A 22,593-nucleotide genomic window follows, 5' to 3' on the forward strand; every position below is an offset into this window, starting at 1 on the left:
GAGTATCCCAGCATGAATCCATCATCTACATTAGCATCAAAAGCGGTCAAATAAACCTTTCCATTATTATGGATAAAACAATTACACCCGAATACTTTGAAGTATGAAACTGTGGGAATTCTCCCGTAATATAGTTCATAGGGAGTTTTATCAAAACGTTTGTTAATTATTGACCTATTTTTTGTATAGCAAGCGAAGTTAATTGCTTCTGCCTAGAACCTCTGAGGAACGATTGATTCAGCTAGCATAGATCTCGCTGCTTCCTTCAGAGTTCTCACTCTTCTCTCGGCAATGCCATTCTTCTGTGGAGTTTTGGCACTAGATAACTCCTGCCTAATCCCGGACTCCTCGAGATAAGAGGAAAGGTATATGTTTGTGAACTTAGTTCCCTGATCACTTTAATGCAAGCAATATTTAAAAATTTCTGATTTTGAATTCTTTTAAAGATTCTAATCAAATTTTCAGAAGTTTTATCCTTTGATGGTAAAAATGCTACCCATGTAAATCGTGAGAAATCATTAATAACAATTAGGGTGAATCTCATTCCTCCTAGACTATTTAAAGGAATTGGACCAAACAGATCCATGTGTAACAGTTCTAAGCAGCAGCTGGATTGAGATTACCCTTTACTTTTGAACGATGATCTGCCCTGTTTGCCTAACTGGCAAGAAGAACATATCTTGTCCTTAAAAAAGTGTAGTTTAGGCAATCCGAATACTAAGTTATTAGAACAAATGTTGTTGATGGTTTTGAAATTTAGATGGTTTAACCTTTTATGCCATAACCATTTCTGGTCATTCTTGGCAATCATGCACATAGGATCAAATTACTTCTTTTTGCCAGTTCATTTTATATGAGTTTCTTACTCTACTACCAGTTAATAAAGTATTACCATGTTGATCCTTAACTAGGCATGCATGAGTTTGAAAATCATCTGACAAACCATTATCACATAACTGACTAATACTAATCAGGTTATAGCACAAATTGTCAACAAGTAACACGTCATTAATGGTTAGATTACCATGGATAATCATACCCTTACCCATGGTCTTACCCTTCTTGTTATCACCAAAAGTGATTTTAGGTCCAGAACAATCTGCTATATCAGTGAGAAGTCGTCTGTTTCCTGTCATATGCCTGGAACAGCCTCTATCAAGATACCATACAGATTCCTCGAGACCATCATTTACTTGTACCTACACAAAATAATATTTACAATCGTTTGGTACCCACATTCAATTGAGATATTCTGATAGATTTCCCATTTTGTGTTCTGATTAATGCGTATGATTTTGATTTAGCAGACGCCTTCCTACTAGCCACTAATACCTTATCTTTTGTAGATGATTTTTTTTAAAACTCCTTGACTTTGAGTCAGGTTTTAGATTACCAGACTTGCTGGCTTCTTATAACTTATTTTTCATCCAGCTAACAGTCGGCGGAACATAAGTTATTTCATTCTTCAAAGTTACCTCTTCATGAATTGGATCGGATTCAATATCAGTTAAACTCCCTTTAACAAAGCTTATTGGCTTAAGCTTGTTAGCTGTTGAGTTTGACTTTTTACATGACCGGTTTGGGTCATTGCCATCAAATCCTAAACCAGATCTAAATCTAGCAGGTTTTAACAGACTAATATTATATTTGACAACTTCTCCAGACCTTGTCCAAGGCACTAACAACATAGTTTAACCTTTTGTTTTCAGAAGAGAGTGTTTGGATCTATTCCTTGAGCATCTCATTCTCGGATGAGATCTCTACTACTTTATTTTCAAAAAAATTTTACTCAGAAGTTTTGTGAGAGAAAGAGATATTAGCCTCATATTTTACTTTAATTTCATAAAAGGAATCTGATAACTTCTTGTACTCAATGGCCATTTCATTGAGTGCAGTAGTTAACTCTTCGTTGGTAAATTCTGGTGGGAAAACATCATTTACTTTAGGTTGATCGTCTGCCATCAAGCAAGTTACAGTTTCAGTATCCTTTTCAGCAGGAGACTCCTCTAAATCGCTTTCGGCCCATTTGGATTTATTTTCAACACACATGAAAACTTTCTGGTCCTTCTGATTCTTCTTGGCTTGAACATTTCGACCGTAGATTTAAGTCAGCTTCTCACAAATTTCTTTAGCAGAGGAACATGACTTGATCACGTAGAATATATTTATGGTGATCGATTGATACAAAATATTTTTGGCCACATTGTCCAGGTTATTTGTCATCTTATCTTTAGTGGTCCACTTGCATCTTGGCTTCGAAATTTTTATGGGACCATCGGTAATGACGTTCCACATGTCACAATCAAGAGCAGCCAAGTGAGCTTGCATTCTCATCATCCAATAGTCGTAGTTGTCTCTCGAAAGAAGAGGGATCTCGTTGATGATAGACATTATATAGGTTCTTGATGCTTAAGAATAGAAACAGGGTTTTGATACCAATTGATAGGATCGGCGTAATCGATAGAGATGGGGGTTTGGCTATTGATGACGGCTTCGGATAAATGATTTGATAGAAATCCTGTTAGGAATTTAAATCACTTTCTATTCTTCACAAAACAAACCCTTGCAAATTCTTGAACGATTCAAGTGCGGAAACGTTTTCTTGGGTTTGAAGCTAAAAACCAAAGAAGGAGATGATGACAGAATGTAAATGACACAGCAAGTTGTTTATGGATGTTTGGAGCAAACTCTCATACGTCACCCCTTCTTCCAACCACCGAAAGGACTCACTATACATTTCTTAGAATCAAATACAGTTGCACTGCTAGCTCACTGTTGAACAGAACAAACTATGTTCAACTTACAATATATTGAAGAATATCACTCAATTAGACAATACTTTGATTCTATCTCTCTCTTGATATACACACAATAAAGCAAGAAAGCAATTCGTGAGATTGTAAGTTCAGTAGTTCGTTCGTATATTCTAATCGATCGAGAGATCATCCATTGTCCTTTAGAATATTTAAATAGAGAGAAGGCACCAACGGTCGAATCTTCTATAATGACACGTGGAAAACTTCCATTGGAATGCCTCCATAGTACACAGATACAGCAGACTCTGAGCACCAGGATCGTGGCCGTACCAATCTGGTAGTGCGCCAAATATTCTTCTACGATATTCTTGCAAGAAACAAGTAGTGGAAGAATATTTGCTTATGTGGCATTAAATAATTGGTTGCAACTGGCTGTCGTACTGATCAGCACAGAAAAGTGGAGCAAGAGTAGCATACAACTAGTTGATCGTGGGTAGACGGATGCTAGCTTCAAGCAACTTCTTAAGCATGGCATTAGGCGTTTTTTTAATTAGACTGACAAGTTTAATAAAGTTAGATGCCCCCGTCTAATAGAAGGATCCATTAAACCACCTAGTCTAATGAGATTAGACAACACGTCTAATTACGGTTCCCTTCAGACTAATCTGAAAGAGTTAGACTACACGTCTAACTCTCATCTATTAGACGGCACGTTTAACTACGTTTCCCTTCAGACTAATATAAAGGAGTTAGACGGCACGTCTAACTCTAATCTGTTAGACGACACGTCTAACTACGTTTCCCTTCAGACTAATCTGAAGGAGTTAGATGGCACATCTCACTCTCATCTGTTAGACGGCACGTCTAACTACATCTGTTAGACAGCACGACTAACTACGTATCTATTAGACTGTACGTCAAACTACGTCTGTTAGACTGCACGACTAACTACGTATCTGTTAGACTGCACGTCTAACTATGTATCTGTTAGACTATATGTCTAACTACGTATTTGTTAGACTACACGTCTAACTACATATGTTAGACTACATGTCTAACTACGTATTCGTTAGACTGCACGTCTAACTATGTCTATTAGACTACACGTCTAACTACGTATCTGTTAGACTGCACATCTAACTATGTCTGTTAAACTGCACGTCTAACTACGTTTGTTAGACTACACGTCTAACTATGTATCCGTTAGACTGCACGTCTAACTACGTCTGTTAGACTGCACGTCTAACTACGTATCTGATAGACTGTACGTCTAACTACGTCTGTTAGACTGCACGTCTAACTACGTTTGTTAGACTGCACTTCTAACTAAGTCTGTTAGATTGCACGTCTAACTACGTATCTGTTAGACTGCACGTCTAACTACGTCTATTAGATTGCACGTCTAACTACGTCTGTTAGACTGCACGTCTAACTACGTATCTGTTAGACTGCACGTCTAACTACGTATCTGTTAGACTACACGTCTAACTACGTCTGTTAGACTACACGTCTAACTGCGTCTGTTAGACTGCATGTCTAACTATGTATCTGTTAGAATTTCTCATCTAACTACGTCTGTTAGACTGCACGTCTAACTACGTCTGTTAGATTGCACGTCTAATTACGTTTGTTAAACTGCTCGTCTAACTACGTATCTATTAGACTACACGTCTAACTACGTATGTTAGACTACATGTCTAACTACGTCTGTTAGACTACAAGTCTAATTACGTCTATTAGACTGCATGTCTAACTCAATGCGTCTAATAGTCAATCAGTCTAATGAACCTCATTCAGACTTAGTCTAATATAACATATTTTCGATACACCTGCACCAAAAACAATTAGATGCTTAGTTTAAATTTTATACCAACTCATCATCAAAATTCCATTAGTTAGAATACTTTGACCCTTAGTCAAAATAATTTGACCCAACAGTTTCTGAAGCTAGTTGTATTGTCAACCTTGTGATGGAGGAAGTGAAAATGAAGGTTGCTGAGAAGATTAATATCTTCGACACTTGGGTGAACAACATGTTAGCCACTCATCTTGATGAGATGTTCTCGAAAAAGGAAATTGTGAAAGAATGGAGGAATTTGATAAAGATAGAGAAGAGAGTCCTAAAATGGACTAAAACTGATGAGGTCTCTGAAGCCCTCAAAAGAAATGACCTGGTGGTGGCTAATATCATGGGAAGTATCATGTTTCCCATTATTGAGAAGAGGAAGACCAACTTCAATTCGCTCGACAAGGATGCTCCTACAGAGCAGAAAGCTTTGAAGAGATTAGACATCATTATGAATGGCTAGTGTTCGACAGTCTTTCAACATGTTCACAGAACAGAGTCTTCTGAGTTGAGTCTATTTCATGAACTGCCTAGTGAAGACGAGCCAATAGAGATATTTGATGTTGATCAACCTGTTTCACAAAGATGAGCAAGTTGTTGGCCATCTTATTGAGTTGGCTAACATATCGTTTGAGGAGAAGCGGTTATTGGCGCAGCAGATTATTGAGCTAACCCTGGTCTCGGTCAACCTGAAATAAATTTGGAGATAGAGGAGGTTGTTTTTGAAACCCTTCAGTCTCCTATTCAACAAAAGGAGTCTTTTGAAGTGGCTCCTCCTATTACACAAGAAGAAATTCTAGTGGTGGAAGAGGAATCAGCAAAGGTTGCTTATCTGTCTCCTAAATCAGAAATTAAGGGGGAACCCTTAAAGGAGGCAGATTCCGAGAAGTTTCCATCTTCTGAAGGGAACAAATTGATAAAGTTAAGTCTTCCTCGTCCTCATCTTCGGAAGAAAGTCCAATTCCCTCCCCTCCTTCAACCCCGATCATAACACCAGCAGACGTTATCGATAAAGTTGTTGAATTACCCCTTCATTTTGAAGGTATTTCAGAACAGATTCATCAAGTATGTGTTGATATTCTCAATGACCAAGAGAAATCCAATGATGCGTCCAAGGATCCCTCTTCTCATTCCAAACATAAAAAATTGGAGCGTTCTTTACAAGTTAATGTGCATGTAAATCCGATTCGTACTACTCCAGCTTGCTCTCAGGTTGTGTCATCTACTACTCATTCTTCAGAAGAATCTTCTCCTGGAGGACCAAAATTCTACAATTCCATGCTGGACACAATGAGCTCAATTCAACAGAATATGATAGATATGCAGTCCAGACAGGCAAATCTTGATAAAGGCTCAATTTCTAGCAAGGAAGAAGTGTCTTCTATTCTGACTACTCAAAAGGAATTAGAGAAGACTATGAAGAGAAATACTTATGAAGTCAACATCGTTAACTCTATGTACTCGAAGTTTGAGAAGAATTTCTTCAATAGATAATCTGAGCAGTCTGTTGAATCCAAATCTCTCACCTTTGAGCTTCATCAAAATGTTATGTCAGCAATTGATCTCTTGCGAGACCAAATTATGGAGGTGTCCAACACAATGAATAGAGCTGAAGTCGAGCGAATGGAGCAAGCTGATTCTTTTGCAAGGTCGATTCAAGTTGTTGAAGTGGTCAAGGCTACTACTGCTAAAGAAAAAGACCTTATTGAAGATGATAATATTAAAAAGGGGGAAGGTAGCTCTAGAGGTGGTATCTCAAGAGGTGGAGCTGCTAGAGGAACCCGATCGAAATCAAAACGCAAAGCTTCTAAAGAAATCGAAGAAGGTTGCAGACCTCCAAAGAAAAGTCCAGGTCGTGGAGGCGATAGAGGTGGTGGAAGTGAAGGCGATCAAGGTTCTATCACTCGATTTCACGACCTTCTAATGGGAAACTCTCTACTAGAAAGAGAAGCTAATCCAAACGTAAAAAGAGAAGGACCATAAATCTCTTTCTTTGTTTTTTATATTTTAAAAACTTATGTTGGAATATTTTGGTGAACTTCTTTGATTTCAATCGTATTTGATAGGTGTTTACATTGCTTTATTAAGATTGCATGGTTTTAACATCATCAAAAAGGGAAATTTTTTGATTAAATCATGATCTCGTGAGATTTTGATAATTTAGCTTAAATAATCAAAAGGGGGGAAATTGTTGGGAAAATTAAGTAAAGAGTTAATTAACTTAGAAGATATTATTGGGAAAAACTAAGTAAAAAGTTAATAAACGGAAATTACAAATATTAAACAACTGAATTTCGATGATGTTTAAATATGAATAAAGTTAAGTTGTCTAATTTTTTATGTGCAAGTGCATCAGACTTGGCTAACTTAGACGTAGTCTAAGAAGGCTAATTAGACGTGTTGCGAAGTTAGACGTTGAGGTCTAACTCCATTAGATGTGGTAGTTTAATGGGAAATATAGTTAAACGTTGGTGTCTAACTCCTTCAGACAAGTCTGAAGTGATACGTAGTTAGACGTTGCAGTTTAATAGATACGTAGTTAGACGTTGCAGTCTAATAGATACTTAGTTAGACATTGAGGTCTAACTCCATTACACGTGGTAGTCTAATGGGAAACGTAGTTAGACGTTGACGTCTAACTCCTTCAGACAAGTCTGAAGTGATACGTAGTTAGACGTTGCAGTCTAACAGATACGTAGTTAGACATTGAGGTCTAACTCTATTAGACGTGGTAGTCTAATGGGAAACATAGTTAGACATTGAGGTCTAACTCCATTAGACGTGGTAGTCTAATAGGAAACATAGTTAGGCGTTGGCGTCTAACTCCTTCGGACAAGTTTGAAGTGGTACGTAGTTAGACGTTGCAGTCTAACAGATATGTAGTTAGACGTTGAGGTCTAACTCCATTAGACGTGGTAGTCTAATTGGAAACGTAGTTAGATGTTAGCGTCTAACTCCTTCAGCTAAGTCTGAAGTGGTACGTAGTTAGACGTTGTAGTCTAACTCCATTAGACTTGGTGGTCTAATGGAACACGCTATTAGACGTTGACGTCTAACTCCCTTAGACTAGGTAGTCTAATGGAGCACGTCTAATGCCTCGCTTCAGTAGTTGTTTGAAGTTAGCATACGTCTACCCATGATCAACTAGTTGTCTACTACTCTGCTCCACTCAGTCTTGTGCAGTTTGACAAGCCAGCTAATTGCATCCAATGAACGAACGCCACGTACGCAAATGTCCTTCCAACGGTTTGTCCAGTACAAGACAATATCATAGAGGATATTCGGCGCACTACTAGTTCGGTACGGCCACGATCCATTTGCTCAGAGTCTTCTGTGCTTTTGTCCTATGGGCGGCCTCCTAATGGACGCTTGCCACATGTCCATGAAGAAGATTCGACCGTTGGTGTCCTTTTACTACAAATAGATGCTCAAGGACAACGGTCGAATCACTGGTTGACTTACTGGATCATTTGATCAACTGTATTCACAAGCTTACTCTTGCCTTACTGATTTCTTACATCATTCAAGTTCAAGAGAGAAAGAATCAAAACACTGTCTAGCTATGAGAATATTGTTCTTAATATTGTAAGTTGAATAGAGGCTATTCTGTTCAACAGAGTGTTAGCTAGATCATTAAACTGTATTTGATTCAAAGAGTTTAGTAAAATCCTTCCGGTTGTGGAAGAAGGGGTGACGTAGGAGGGTTTGCTCCGAACATCCATAAACAAATCCATGTGTTCTTTACTTTCTGTCATTCATCTTTCATTGGTTCAAAGCTTCAAATCCACCATTTCAAGAGTTTGAAGAATTTCTGAATAATATAAACAGATTTTAACTTCTAACATAGTTAAAATCGAATCGTTTATCATAAGTTGTTATCAATAGTCAGACTCTAGTCTCTATTAATCACACCGATCCTATCAATAATTCCCAAAAATGTATTCAAGTGGCCAGTCATCGGAGAACTAACTTGATACCTTAAGGATATCAATTGTTTTATAAAAAATAACTTGTTATTATCTATCTTTCTCTCATACAATTCTTCAAGTTTAATTCAAAGGGTATGAGCATCAATAATGAAGATCACATGGTTCAGATCAATACCATAAACTCATTAACAAATATAACCACATACTTGTCTGTGCAAAAATTTACATTCATCCACACTTTTTTTGTAGGTTTAACTGAAGAGAATGCTTATAAATGAAAAGTTTTCACATACAGTAAATCTTTCATTTTAGTCTTTTAGGTATTATAATTAGAGTCATTCAAGCTTAACATTTTGGATGTGTTAGTCTCCATCCTTATACTCAAATAAAACCAAGCATTGATATCACTTTCATGAAAAAATGTATTCTTCAAAACAGAACACTTTCTCAATTAATTGAGTAAAAAAGATTAGAAAAATATAATGAAATTGAAAGACTATGCAATACAAATTTTAACGTGGAAAAACCTCCCTTCAAAATGAGAGTAAAAAACTTGGGACAAAATAGGACACTTAACAATCCACTTTCATCAACAATGTTACAAATAAGGGTTCACTCTATATATAACAAAACTAAAGTTTAATCAATTACAAGATTACACAATAAACTTGGCAATAATAATAAAGACTAGAAAGAGCAGGATCAATCAACCATATCAGCTCTACAATTCTAGTTTCTATTAGACTAACTTAAAAGTCTCAAAAAAAAATAGATTTTTACCGTTCAGAACGTGGTGCCATAAATAACTAACAAGATGTAAACGTTTGAAGTAGATCAAATGGTACAAACTCTAACAAACAGAAAACTTCTCAAGCTACTACCTCAAATTCCTGAATATGTTTTTTCTCTCTCTTCTCTCTCTCTCTTTTATTGTTCAGCAAAACTCACTAGAAACCTAGATAAAAAATAATGTCCCTTCACATTATATAATGTGGGACTAAATAAAGCTCACGCCTAGTTAGGTCTCTCCAACTAGGAGGACAAAACCCAACAATGAGGACATCTATATGCATTAACCTAAGGAATTTAACGTCTTAAAATAAGAAGACTGTGTATGTTATTTGAAGAAATTTATATATGGATTAAAACAATCATCAAGGTTGTGGCATAAAATATTTGATTATTTTATGATCACGCATTACTTCAAAAGAAATGATATTGATAGTTGTGTCCATTTAAAAATTGGTAATAATGGATCGTTTGTTTATCTCCTCCTATACATTGATGATATGTTAATAGAGGCTAATGATTAGAAGGAAATAAAGAAGGTAAAGATACAACTTGGTAAAGAGTTTGATATGAAAAACTATGAGTTGCAAACAAAATATTCAGAATGAAGATTTCTAGAGATAGAGCATCTAGAAAATTATACTTAAGTTAGAAAATGTATATTGAGAAAGTCCTTCGTTGGTTCAATATAAATAATGTTAGTCCTGTGAGTTCTCCATTAATAACTTAATTTAAACTATACTCTGCTATATCACCTCAATTTAATGAGGATAACGAATATATGTCACGAGTTTTATCTTCTAGTGTAGTTGGATCACTTATGTATGCAATAGTTTATACTCAACGAAATTTGGTATATTTAGTAAGTGCAGTTAGTAGATATCTAACAAATCCAAGTAAAATATATTGGAGAGTAGTTTAGTTGATCTTACATTATTTGAAAGGTTCAATAGATGTTCACCTACAGTTTAGTAGGACTAGAGGGGGAGTTGTCGGTTATGTCGATATTGATTATGATGACGATCTTGATAGAAGAATATCGTTTACAAGTTTTATTTTTTGTATTGGTGGTTTTACGATTAGTTGAAAAACTACTCTAGAAAATACAGTCACGTTGTCTACTATAGAGGTAGAATATAAGACCATTACAAAAGCTTGTAAATAAGTTTTTTGATTGAAAGGACTATTCAGGGAACTCAAGAAAGATTTACAAATGACCATAGTCTTGTGTGATAGTCAAAGTGCTATTTTCTAACGAAAGATCAGATGTTAAGTAAATAAATTGATGTACGATATCATTTTGTACGTGATGTTATTTCTCGTGGTGATATTGATGTGAGAAAAATTAGTGTTGTTGATAAGTTTGTTGATATAATGATGAAGGCACTCCCCATTGCTAAGTTTGAGCATTGTTCGAACTTAGTTGATCTTGGTTGTTGAGTAAGCCCATTGGGGCTTTTAGAAGAGGTCGAGACTATTATGGTTGTCTATATTTTGAAGATCAAATTTTCATTTGACATACTAGATTTGTGTCAAGGTGGAAATTATTAGTTTATGGTGACTCATATGGGTTTGACAGGGGCTTGGGCTGAGACTCGCAGTGCAATAAAATAAAATAAAATTATAATTGTTTGATATTTGGCTCACTAGACACAGTATGTGACCTATAAATATATGGTTTTAGTTAGAGTTTTATTTACAAACATAATATTTGTCATTAATCTTCTCTCTCACTCTAAGTTGTAATTTTTTATTTTAACCATAGAGAAAAGTTTTTCTTCTGCTTGTGGTTACCCGTCTTGAGTTTGAACGTAAATCTTGTGTTATTTATATGTTTTCTTGATTGGTATATCGTCTCTTTTTATCTTGATTAGTCTTAGATTCATATCTTGTTTTTCAACAATAAAATGCAAATCATGAAGATTTGATTTACGTATGGATGAATCTGAAGTGTTGAGTTAACCTAGCTTATGTTCATAGGTTATAAGTTGGTTTAAAAAGGGATTATGAACACAATAAGGCAAGCATAAATATAAAGAAAGTGAATGTGATTTGATATCTTTTTCCTAAAGGCACTGCAATCGTTAGAGTTCAATAGATGGATTTGAAAATTTCTTATAACAAAATCAGATGTCAAACTCACTCTTATTCAATCAACAAACTAGTAAGGAAAATATATGATTCTTACATAGTTGATATTTGTTGCATATAACATTTGTTACAATGATTAAAGAAATACAAGAATTTGAAAAGTTACAACCATCACAAGAAAATGGGGAAATATTACTATGAAGAAACTAGTAATTCATTAATGTAGTTGTCGAGATATTGTTTGGCTGAATAAACTCATTCCATCAATAATGAATATTAAGTGATCGTGTAATATAAATAACATAGAGATGAATAACATTTTAAGAAAGGATAGAATTGTAATTTCAAATTTAAAAAATGTGAAATTGAAACTTAAAATAAAACATTTAAAATTCGAATGGTGTAAATCATAAAACATAAAATATATTTTGGAAGGATGTACAAATTCATTCCCAATTTAAAAAAGTCTTAATAAATTCTTACTATATTATTGTAAGTTCAGGGATACAAAAATTAGGTATATTTTCGATATATAAAAAATATTGTAACGAAAAATATTAAAATATTGATTTTTTTAGTTACATAAAAAATTTGGTAAGATAGGTTATCGATACCAAAATGATATTTATAAAATAAAAAATATATATAATACTTATAAATAATTAAGTTTTAATTTTCATTTTAAAAAATTAGATTTAACGTAGACATTAATTCTAATAATTATGTTTTTAAAGGGATTTGAAGTTTCACCTTACAATTATATATTCTTTCTCTTTAATCTTAATAAATTTATTTCATTCTCTAAACATTTTTTTTAATTTAATTATAGAAACCTAATTTTTAAAAATCAAATCAAAGTATAATTAAACTTTAATATTATTCGATATAAATGGACCGTACCGAAATCGTAGTTATCGTTAATATTTGATATCATCGGTATGTTATATTTTACCGATATTTCGATAAACCGAAATAATGATAAAATGCTAGAATTACAAATAGAAACTTCATATTGACTGTCAATTATAATTTCGGACCTCATATTTAAAATCTCACGGATTGGAGCTTCTCATTGTCAATTTGTACAAAATAGGGCCTCTCGCGCGAGAGACTCTATTTTGTACAAATTGACAATGAGAAGCCCCAATCTGTGAAGTTTTAAATAGGAGATCCGAAATTATAATTGGCACTCAATAAGAAGCCTCAATTTGTAATTCTAGCCAATAATAAAATGACGATATAATATTTTTTATACTAAAACTTTGGTACGATATAAGGTAAGTTATACGGAACCGACTCACCTCTAAGTAAGTTTGCTTGGTTAGGTGGTAATAACTTTTTATTTATTTTTAAAAAGTTAATTTTTAATGAGAATTTTGAAAATGTAAAAATCATTAAAAGACTGAATTAATCTATAGAAACCAATAAAGTAAATAAAATTTCGTTCCTAATTACTAATCAAAAGTAGAGACAAGTGTTCCCTTTAGAGGCATTTTCTAAATGAGTGTCCGCTCATCCACACACTAAGAGTGAGTTTTATGAAAATTCGGAGAGAGTGAAAGAGAAGCTGTCTCATCTCTACAATCTCTCTCTTTCTCTCAACTCAAACAAAGTTTGTTCCATTACAATGTAATATAAAAACCAACTCTATTCCCCCATATGAACTGAATAAGAAAAGAAATGTTTTGTTGCAAATTAAGTTGGAAAACTAAATGTACTATTAATCAAACAAACTAGGTTTAATTAAAATGGAGGGCGGTTCTCATAAGGCAAATCAAACAGAATTCACAGAATGTTGGAACAGAGTTTGGAAAACGCCTTACATTATGAGACTAGCCTTATCGGCAGGCATCGGAGGGCTATTATTTGGGTATGATACGGGAGTTATTTCTGGTGCTTTATTGTATATTAAAGAAGATTTTGAATCGGTTCAGAAGAACACATGGTTACAGGAAACTATTGTGAGTATGGCGGTGGCTGGAGCTATAGTTGGAGCTGCTTTAGGTGGTTGGATGAATGATAAAGTTGGGAGGAAAATGACTATTCTTATTGCAGATGTGTTGTTCTTTTTGGGGGCTTTAATTATGGCAGCTGCACCTAGTCCTTGGGTAATAATTCTTGGAAGGATTTTTGTTGGATTAGGTGTTGGAATGGCATCTTTGACATCACCTTTATATATATCTGAAGCTTCTCCGGCTAGAATAAGAGGTGCACTTGTTAGTACAAATGGTTTGCTTATCACTGCTGGACAATTTCTCTCTTACCTCATTAATCTTTCTTTTACTAAGGTACAAATTACCTAGCTACTTTGCTTTTTATTACAAACTCTTTTTTTATAATAAGCATTATATATATTTTTATTTTAACTTTTCTTATTATCATCCATTTATAAATCTACACTTTTAACCGTTTATTAGAAAAGATTAAAAATTAACTCGAGATTTAAATTTATTATATTAAAGTCACAAAATTCAGTCACAAGAGAATATCATTTAAAATGTCCTAAGTTAAAATTAATATTATAATATGAAATATCATGATTTAATTTTAATTTAAAATATTTTAAGTTTAGGTAATATTTGTTCCTAAATTAAAAATAAAATCTAAATGATCAAATATCAAGTTAAGTTAAAAAAAAAATGTATTTTAAATTAACTTTATAAAACAATTTTTTTATAAAAATATATCAAACTGATATTTATTTTTAACTAATATTTACCCTAAAAAAACTCAATGTCAAACAAGCTCCACTCTTACATCAACATAAATCAACAAAATTCTTCATGAATCTCCAATGGAATAGACAAATAAAAACGAACTGGCTCTAATCATCACAATTTATCTGATTATACAAATTATAGTTAGAGACTTTACATATTTTCTTTGTTTTTCTTTCCCTTGTTTGATTTACATTTTCCTTGATTGTTTTTGCATCAACTAAGTTCAGCCAACTGCTTCACATTCACCTAGTCCGAAGTCGATTATAGTGTAATTGTTTTTTCTGATTTGTTGACATTTTTTTCTACGAATCTTAAATTATGACTTGTGAAATATAACATTGTAATAATCATGATCCACATGAAAAGGGGAAAATGTACAAGGTTAATCTGATTGATTAATTAGTTATCTTTGTTTTGGTTTCAGACACGTGGAACCTGGCGATGGATGCTGGGCGTAGCTGGGATCCCAGCTGTTATTCAATTCATTTTAATGTTATCCCTTCCAGAGTCTCCAAGATGGTTATATAGAAAGGTAAGGTAAACATGCATGCATGCATGCATAATTCAAATAATTTCAATTCGATCAATTCTAATTTCAATTAATTAAATCAATCATCTTCGATCAGCATATGGTACACGACGCAAGAGCAATATTAGATAAAATATATCTAGAACAAGAAGCGGATGAAGAAATGAGAGCTATGCAATTATCTATAGAAGCTGAGGAGGAAGATGAGAAATGTATTGGCGACAGTTTGATTGCGAGAGTGCGAAGTGCATGGGGCAACAAAGTGGTTAGAAGGGGACTTTATGCGGGCATCACAGTTCAAGTAGCTCAGCAATTCGTGGGAATAAACACGGTCATGTACTATAGCCCCACGATAGTTCAGTTTGCGGGCTTCGCATCAAATCAAACCGCGCTTGCCCTTTCACTTGTTACATCGGGGCTGAATGCAATTGGATCTGTTGTTAGTATGGCGTTTGTGGACAGGTATGGTAGGAGGAGGCTGATGATTATTTCCATGTTTGGGATCATCATTTGCCTGGTGGCTTTGTCGGTTGTGTTCTATCAGGTCGCAGACCATTCTCCTTCTGTTAGTATGATAGAATCAACTAACTTTGGAGTCAATTCTACCTGCTATGATTATTTGAAAGCATCTAATCCGGCCGATTGGAATTGTATGAAATGCTTGAGAGCTTCTTCCGATTGTGCTTTCTGTTCAAATGGACAAAGCAAAGTAAGTAATCTGTACTACTTTCATCATCAACTTTAATTACTAAACCTGAATTAATTAGATGCCAATTTGATATGATCAGTACCATCCGGGAGCATGTCTGATTTTGAATGATCCAATCAAAGAAATGTGTGAAGAAAAACATGAAAGAACATGGTACATAAGTGGTTGTCCCACAAAATTGGGAGTATTGGCGGTTATCCTGCTAGGAGCATACATCATATCATACTCCCCTGGCATGGGAACAGTTCCATGGATTGTAAACTCTGAGATATACCCGTTGAGATACAGAGGTATTGGAGGTGGGATTGCAGCAGTCTCCAATTGGTGCTCCAATTTGATAGTGAGTTTGACATTCTTGACGCTAATTGAATTATTGGGTTCGTCTGGGACTTTCTTACTTTTCGCTGGCTTTTCAACAATCGGTCTTTTGGCTATATACTTGCTCGTGCCTGAGACCAAAGGCTTGCCGTTCGAGGAGGTGGAAAAGATGTTGAACAAGTAGATCATGATATATATATATATATATATATATATCTATATATATATGTGTGTGGTTTGTTCTTCTTTTTAACACAAGAGTGTTAATGGGGAAATAAAATATATATACTCTTGACTTGTGGAATAATTAAGATGGTGCTTGATTGGTCAAAATTTTGGAAATGCAGGCCCTCTCTTATATATTGACAAGTCAGCTCATGAATATAAATATATACCATTGTGAGTTGTGATTATGTATATATATATTTGTGTATGTATGTTTTGAGAAAGTTTGTAAACCTTCTTCAAACATGTGTCTCAATTGTTGGAGACTTACAATATTGGAGTATATAAACAAATACATTACCATCATGTGTATCGGGTGAAAACATAACTGACACATGGGGACATTTCCGTTTCCAATCTTCTCATTTTCTGAGTTTGTTTTTTTTTTAAATCATTTATTGATCATTCATTTTGTTTTGATTTGATATAATGGGTATGTTTTTATGTCTTACACCATTTCTATTCAAAATTTAGTTTTCAAATTTAAAATACAATAAAGCTTGTATTAAACAATAATTGATTTCCAACTCAAAAATTATTCTTCAAAAATTCTTTTTAAATAATTTTTTTATTATATATATATTTATTAACTTTACAATTTTTTCATTTATTTAGAGAAATTTACCATAAAATTAATTATAAATCTATAATTATACAATATTTTTAATTATTGTGAAAATGTAATTTTATTTTTAAGTATTGATCTATTATTCTGAATGTTTTTATTTTTATTTTGTAGCTTGTAAAGGAATATTATTTTTTATTTTTCATACTTAATGTTTTATTTTAATAAAATTGTTTGGTTAATTTTTAGCTTTTTTTATTTATGTTGTTAATTATTATAAATTTATTATACGTAAAAATTATTAATAAAAAATATATGATTAAAACCAAAAAAAAATTAAACATAAAAAATTTAAATATATGAAATTATAATATTTTTTAAATTTGGGTTTTGAACTGTGCAAATGCATGTTCACATTTTTTTTATATAGAGAAGACAGTTAAAAAAACTCATTTGGGTGAATTTGGGTGTGAATTGAAATGAAAAACCTATTTTTGAGTGAATTTGAGTGTGGGTTAAAGAAGATCTTAGTCCAATTGTGGAATGTTGTTGTGGCATAGTGAAAGGAACTTTCATTGTAAGGAATGGTTAGTTTCTAGTTAAAATTTTGAGATGAATTGTGGTGTGGTAAAAAATGTTTGGTAAAGCGATTCCCTAAATTATTTGCTAGTGTCAGTTATAGATGGCTTTGATCCTTGAAATGTTTTTGATGCCTATGATAGTTTTGGTGCCATAATCTGTTACCAATGCTTTATTGAGTTGGTTTCTGTGTTCTTAGTTGATGAAGGGGATAGAGATTCTTTCTGGTACTCCTAGTCTCCTACAACAAATGATTGTTTTGCCGACGTATAAAAGAAACACCTCCCTGCTTACAAGTGTCCAAAGATTTTACCGAAGATTAATTTAACATAGATGAAAATAAGTATGACAATAGGATCACCGTTGAGTAATGTTATACTATGTTCTCTAAAAAAATAATTATATTATATATATTGTAATATATTAACAAATTATATTATTATAAATAAATTTAAAACTCTTATTAATATTTAAAATAAATAAATATATTATTAATATTTTATATTTAATTGTGTTTATTAATTTTCGAGACAGAATTTAGTAAGATCGAGGCAAAATTTGGACAAGGATATAAATACTCTACTACTTCATCCCTGGTCAATAACTAGTTAAACGGAAACTCAGAAACATAAGACACGAATTATAATTTTCATCCTAACCCAAAATATATTAAAAATATTAGTAAGGCTCAATCAAATTAAATTAAGTATGGACAAAAGTATCTTATTTTAAAATTATGTTTAAATAATATTTTATTACTTTTTATTTTCTATATAATTTTTGTATTTTTTCTTATTTAGTTTATTTATTTTAATTTAAGACGTTTTTAATGAGAATTAAATTGTCATCTTTATTTTCTTGAACACAAATGGGAGTAAGGACGAATCTAGAAATCTGAATTAAGGTGGGTTTAAAAAAAATAGTGTGACTTAAAAATTAACAATAAAATTTTAGATAAAATGAATAAATAAATTTAAGTTTTATAAATTTTTTTCATAATTAGATAAACAAATATTGAATTAAACTGAAAATGTTTAAAAAAAAAAATTAAGAATATATATATATATATATATAATATATTTTTTGATATATATATAATATATAAATATTTAAAAAAAAATTAAGAGTAGATATATAGATATATATATTTTTTTGATTTTTTTTTATCACATTACTTTATTTATTAATTAAAATACTAAAATATTTTATATTTAAATTATTATTTATTATCTATTATTATATATTAATATTCTTAAAGTTTTTTTACTAAAATAATAATTATCTTAAAAACATCATAATGGTTAGTTATTTTAATATTCTCAAATCTGAATAAGGTCTAATATATAATCATTTTTATTTTATTTTATAAATAAAAATTATATATAATAATTTAATAAAAAAATATTTGGTCTTTTTATTAAATTATATAATATATATATATATATATATATATATATATGTATATATATAAATATATATATATAAAACATTAAATTTTTTAACAATATTTCATATAAAATAATAATATTCCTATATGCTGGTGAGAGAATATTCTCTTCTAAAATTATAAATGGATGTTTGTTTGATTTTTAATTATTGAGATAAAGTTTCCCAAAATTTAACAATTATATTATTTATCTAATCAATTTGTTATTTTTTTTTAATATGAATTAATTATTAAATAAGAATGTAGAGTGATAAAGAGTAATTTAATAAAAAAATATTTACGTTTACGTTGAAAAGTCAGACTTATATGTTGGTCTTTTGTATTAAATTATAATATATATATATAAAACATTAGAATTTTTAACAATATTTCATATAAAATAATAATATTCCTATATGCTGGTGAGAGAATATTCTCTTTGATGCTTGTTTGATTTTTAATTATTATGCTGGTGAGAGAATATTCTCTTTGATGCTTGTTTGATTTTTAATTATTGAGATAAAGTTTCCCAAAATTTAACAATTATATTATTTATCTAATAAATTTGTTACTTTCTTTTAATATAAATTAATTATTAAATAAGAATGTAGAGTGATAAAGAGTAATTTGATAAAAAAAAAAAAATCTATTTTTTTTTAATTTTAATCAAACAATGGAAAAAAAAAAAACTTACTCAAATGAGCCTAAGATGTTTAGATTTCATCAAATATGTTGTTTCAATCATATATGTTTGTTAAAACATTAAATTGAAGTAATAATTTTTTTAAAAAAAATATTTTGCCACGATCATAAATAAATAAATAAAATATTTAGACTAAAGAAAATAAAATTATTATTTAACTTCCTGATTTATTTTAGAGACTATTTAGCAATTTTGACATCTTACTAGTTATCAGTTATCACGAACAACAATTTTATTTTTAACCTTAAATGATTAAAAACTATATTTTATTCACAATAGACTCATTACCTTAGGCAGTCGTGAATTGAAAAAATAATTTTAATTTTCTTATATCATGTCAAATTAAAAAGATAAATATTTTATTTGTTTGAATAATGTTTTAAATGATTAAAATTGGGTTAGTTTGAGTATTATTTTATAAAAATAATTTAAATTCGAATTTTACATAACAATTGAATAAAAATAAATTATTATTTTGAAAAAATCAAAATCAAAATAATAATTAATACATAATCATTTTAGATTTACAAAATCAAATTTTTATATAAAATTAACTTTTTAACTAATAAATATATATATTTTAAAATATTATTTTATCTAAATCAATATCTAATATATTTAAAAAAAAAAATAGATTTTAAATATTTTACCTTAATCCAGTTCAGAATCTGGCATTCTCAAATTGGCCAGATCAGAAACAGTCTGAAACAGAAATACCAAAGTTGCCTTAGTTATATTTAGGAATTTTTTTTTTCAATCGTGAAATAATTTTCAAGCCACTATGTTACTTCTTACAAAAAAAAAAACTCTACCCTATAAATGGTAGCAATTGGTCTGCTTCTATAAATAAAATTAGTAAAATGAAAGTTTCATGCTCAAAAGATTACAATATGAATACTTATTGGTAGACATCTATAAATGGTAGAGAGAACTGTTTCTAAAATGTTTGTTCATGTAATGGATTGAAAACAATGTTTGGCCAATCGGGTTCAGTTAAAACCTGAACAATTATTCACTCAAGCTGTTTTAGAGATTTCATTCAGATTCTTGTAGTGCCTTGATGAATAGAGATTTCAGTTCATAATTTGTAGCAGCCACTCTTTGAGCTGTAATATCAAATTCGCCTCCAGAACTGTTTAAAATAGACAGAATAAAACATTTGGTTATGAATTTTAGCAGATTTCCAACAGATTTCCAACATGAAACTCTCACTGATTTGAAGTGACTTACGGGTCAAATACAGATCCTCCTGCTTCTTTTACAATAACGGCGGCACCAGCTACATCCCTGCGAAAAGAATCAATAGTTTGCAATAGATTAGAAATGTTATCCAATCATAAATATATTATTATAATTATAACCATCAATCATACCAAGGTCCTCCAAATCCAACTTCATAGAATAGATCAATCCTTCCACATGCAACTCCACAAAGGTCTAATGCACAAGAACCGCACATTCGAATAGATCTCACCTGACCCATATGTATAATAATATTAGATCATATGATGATGGCCAGTTAGCTTGATTATTCTCGTTAAATTTACACATATACCTTAGCAAGCAAGTTATTAATTCGATTGGTAGTTGCATCAAGGGTAGCCTTATCTCGTTTTGTTCCAGCCTGCTCACTCAAATGAAATTTCAAAATGAATTAATATACAAAACCTGCTAGACAAGGTTTCCTGAACGCACATAGGTACCTCAGCACAAAGGAGAGCCTTAACAAGTTCCGACTGAGAAGACACTGCAAGTAATTTCAACCATCACAGATTTATCAGATGAGTTTATGGTGATTTGTACTTTCGATTGATAAACAGAAGAAATACAAAAATTTCTACCTTTTATGGGATTTCCATTTAGAAAGGCACCTTCACCACTAATTCCAGTGAAAAGCTGCAGGCGAAGAAGATTTTAATTTCTTAATGCATATAGGAAAATGAACATTTAGAGGATAACAATCATTTACCTCATTCATAATTGGATTGAAGACAACACCCACAACGGGGACTTTTCCAATTGTTAAGCCAATTGAGACACACACAAAAGGGAACCTGGATTTCATGGAGGACATGAAACCAATCAGTCAAATTAGTATTTCAAAATGTAGTTGGATTTAATAAGTTTAATGGCATTTTCGAAACTTGAGTGGACTTATAAACCTCTCAGTCAGCCATTTTAATATAGAAATGATAACAAAATGTATAGATGTTGTTTGTTACCCATGAACAAAATTAGTTGTTCCATCAAGAGGATCAACTATCCATGTTGGTTCATCGGTCAGCTCTGAAACACCATAAGCAGCAGTAGTTTCTTCTCCAATGAACTAAAATGCATCATTACCCATAAGAAGATTCAGGTTTAGAAACTTAATTCTTCCTTACAATAACTCTTGTTAAAAGCAAGAGCAAGATTAAAGCCTAACCTTGTGGTCAGGGAAATGCTGCTTAAGATGATTGAATATAAGATCTTCACATGCCTTGTCAGTTTCTGTAACCAAATCCACCTACATTTGGTGATACAAAAAAGTTGAAGGAAGAAGATGAATAGATGTAATAACTACTTAAGAGTGCCAATTCGATAGATCTAAATGAACCCTGTGTCAAATTACTTCACTGAATTTGAACCCATTTCCCAATCTTGAAATTCTCAACCAATACAGAGAATGAATCTAAAAACAGATAGAGAAAGATTCTAGACCTGGCCTTTGTGCTCAACGTGCTTGGTCTGATAGAACCCTTCACGAATCACCTGTGAATAAGGAATTCAAGAACGAATCCCAATTAAGCAGATAGATGGAGAATGTGGAGAAGAGACTTTTCGATTTACCTCTCCAGCCTTCTTCGCAGCATCGACTGCAATCTCAAGGAACTTTGAGTGTGAATCTGAGAGGAAAACAAAGGGTTTTATCAGCAGAAAGACATTTAAGAATCCCAACAACATATAAGATGCATGAATACAATTACACAATCGCGCCCTGCATAAAACAGTAGACATATATGAAGAATGTAAAGGAGGCGATTGAAAGAAACGGTAGAGGGTCCTACTGTTTTGCGCCATTTCTCAAAGAAAGAGAGAGAGTGTGTGTGTGAGACTGAAAGAGAGAAGAAGGCTCCAGGGTGTATTGACAGAAGCTGGAAATTTCTTGATGATGAAAAAATTGAACTCTAAGGAGAATGTCTGTCAAAATTACACAAAAATCCCCGTGCGCTTAATCATTTTCTAGGGGTAATAAAACTAATCAAAATATTGTTTACAAGACAAACAAACAACACATAGGCCTTGTTTGGATTGGGGTTATTTGAATAACCTGGAGAGAGAGAAAAAATAATGATGGTTGATGATTTTGAGAAAATGATGATTATTTTTGGTAAAAAGAATTAAAGGGTATTGATATATATAAATAAA

The 22,593-nt window shown here is 31.9% G+C and overlaps 2 protein-coding genes across 3 annotated transcripts; one reads left to right on the top strand and one right to left on the bottom strand.

Moving 5' to 3' along the window:
* The first annotated feature begins 13,159 nt into the window (after positions 1-13,159).
* Positions 13,160-15,871, top strand: LOC124935038 (inositol transporter 4-like). Its single transcript, XM_047475505.1, has 4 exons — positions 13,160-13,699; positions 14,556-14,663; positions 14,758-15,369; positions 15,449-15,871. Exons 1-4 carry the CDS (start codon positions 13,160-13,162, stop codon positions 15,869-15,871), a joined length of 1,683 nt encoding a protein of 560 aa, XP_047331461.1.
* A 4,134-nt stretch (positions 15,872-20,005) lies between these two features.
* Positions 20,006-22,333, bottom strand: LOC124934212 (inositol monophosphatase 3). 2 transcript variants are annotated; one of them, XM_047474707.1, is made up of 12 exons: positions 22,233-22,333; positions 22,015-22,070; positions 21,886-21,936; positions 21,611-21,691; positions 21,408-21,511; positions 21,155-21,239; positions 21,027-21,081; positions 20,889-20,932; positions 20,741-20,809; positions 20,559-20,659; positions 20,416-20,472; positions 20,006-20,317 (listed from the first exon to the last, which is right to left on the bottom strand). In XM_047474707.1, the coding sequence occupies exons 1-12, from the start codon at positions 22,243-22,245 to the stop codon at positions 20,221-20,223; spliced, it is 813 nt and encodes a 270-aa protein (XP_047330663.1). In that variant the 5' UTR covers positions 22,246-22,333; the 3' UTR covers positions 20,006-20,220. The 2 variants fall into 2 exon arrangements, with proteins under 2 accessions (XP_047330663.1, XP_047330662.1); XM_047474706.1 differs by having other exon boundaries at positions 22,152-22,260.
* Positions 22,334-22,593: the final 260 nt, after the last annotated feature.

The sequence above is a fragment of the Impatiens glandulifera genome, chromosome 4, assembly GCF_907164915.1.
Source record: "Impatiens glandulifera chromosome 4, dImpGla2.1, whole genome shotgun sequence".
Lineage (NCBI taxonomy): Eukaryota > Viridiplantae > Streptophyta > Magnoliopsida > Ericales > Balsaminaceae > Impatiens > Impatiens glandulifera.

What these genes read in the sequence shown, in the direction of transcription:
- LOC124935038 (XM_047475505.1), top strand. Translation starts at nt 13,160, where the DNA reads ATGGAGGGCGGTTCTCATAAGGCAAATCAAACAGAATTCACAGAATGT. An exon ending in TTAATCTTTCTTTTACTAAG is followed by an intron (nt 13,700 to 14,555) that starts GTACAAATTACC and finishes TTTTGGTTTCAG; the next exon opens with ACACGTGGAACCTGGCGATG. An exon ending in CAAGATGGTTATATAGAAAG is followed by an intron (nt 14,664 to 14,757) that starts GTAAGGTAAACA and finishes ATCTTCGATCAG; the next exon opens with CATATGGTACACGACGCAAG.
- LOC124934212 (XM_047474706.1), bottom strand. Translation starts at nt 22,245, where the DNA reads ATGGCGCAAAACAGTAGGACCCTCTACCGTTTCTTTCAATCGCCTCCT. An exon ending in TTAATAACTTGCTTGCTAAG is followed by an intron (nt 20,660 to 20,740) that starts GTATATGTGTAA and finishes CATATGGGTCAG; the next exon opens with GTGAGATCTATTCGAATGTG. An exon ending in GGAGGATCTGTATTTGACCC is followed by an intron (nt 20,318 to 20,415) that starts GTAAGTCACTTC and finishes TATTTTAAACAG; the next exon opens with TTCTGGAGGCGAATTTGATA.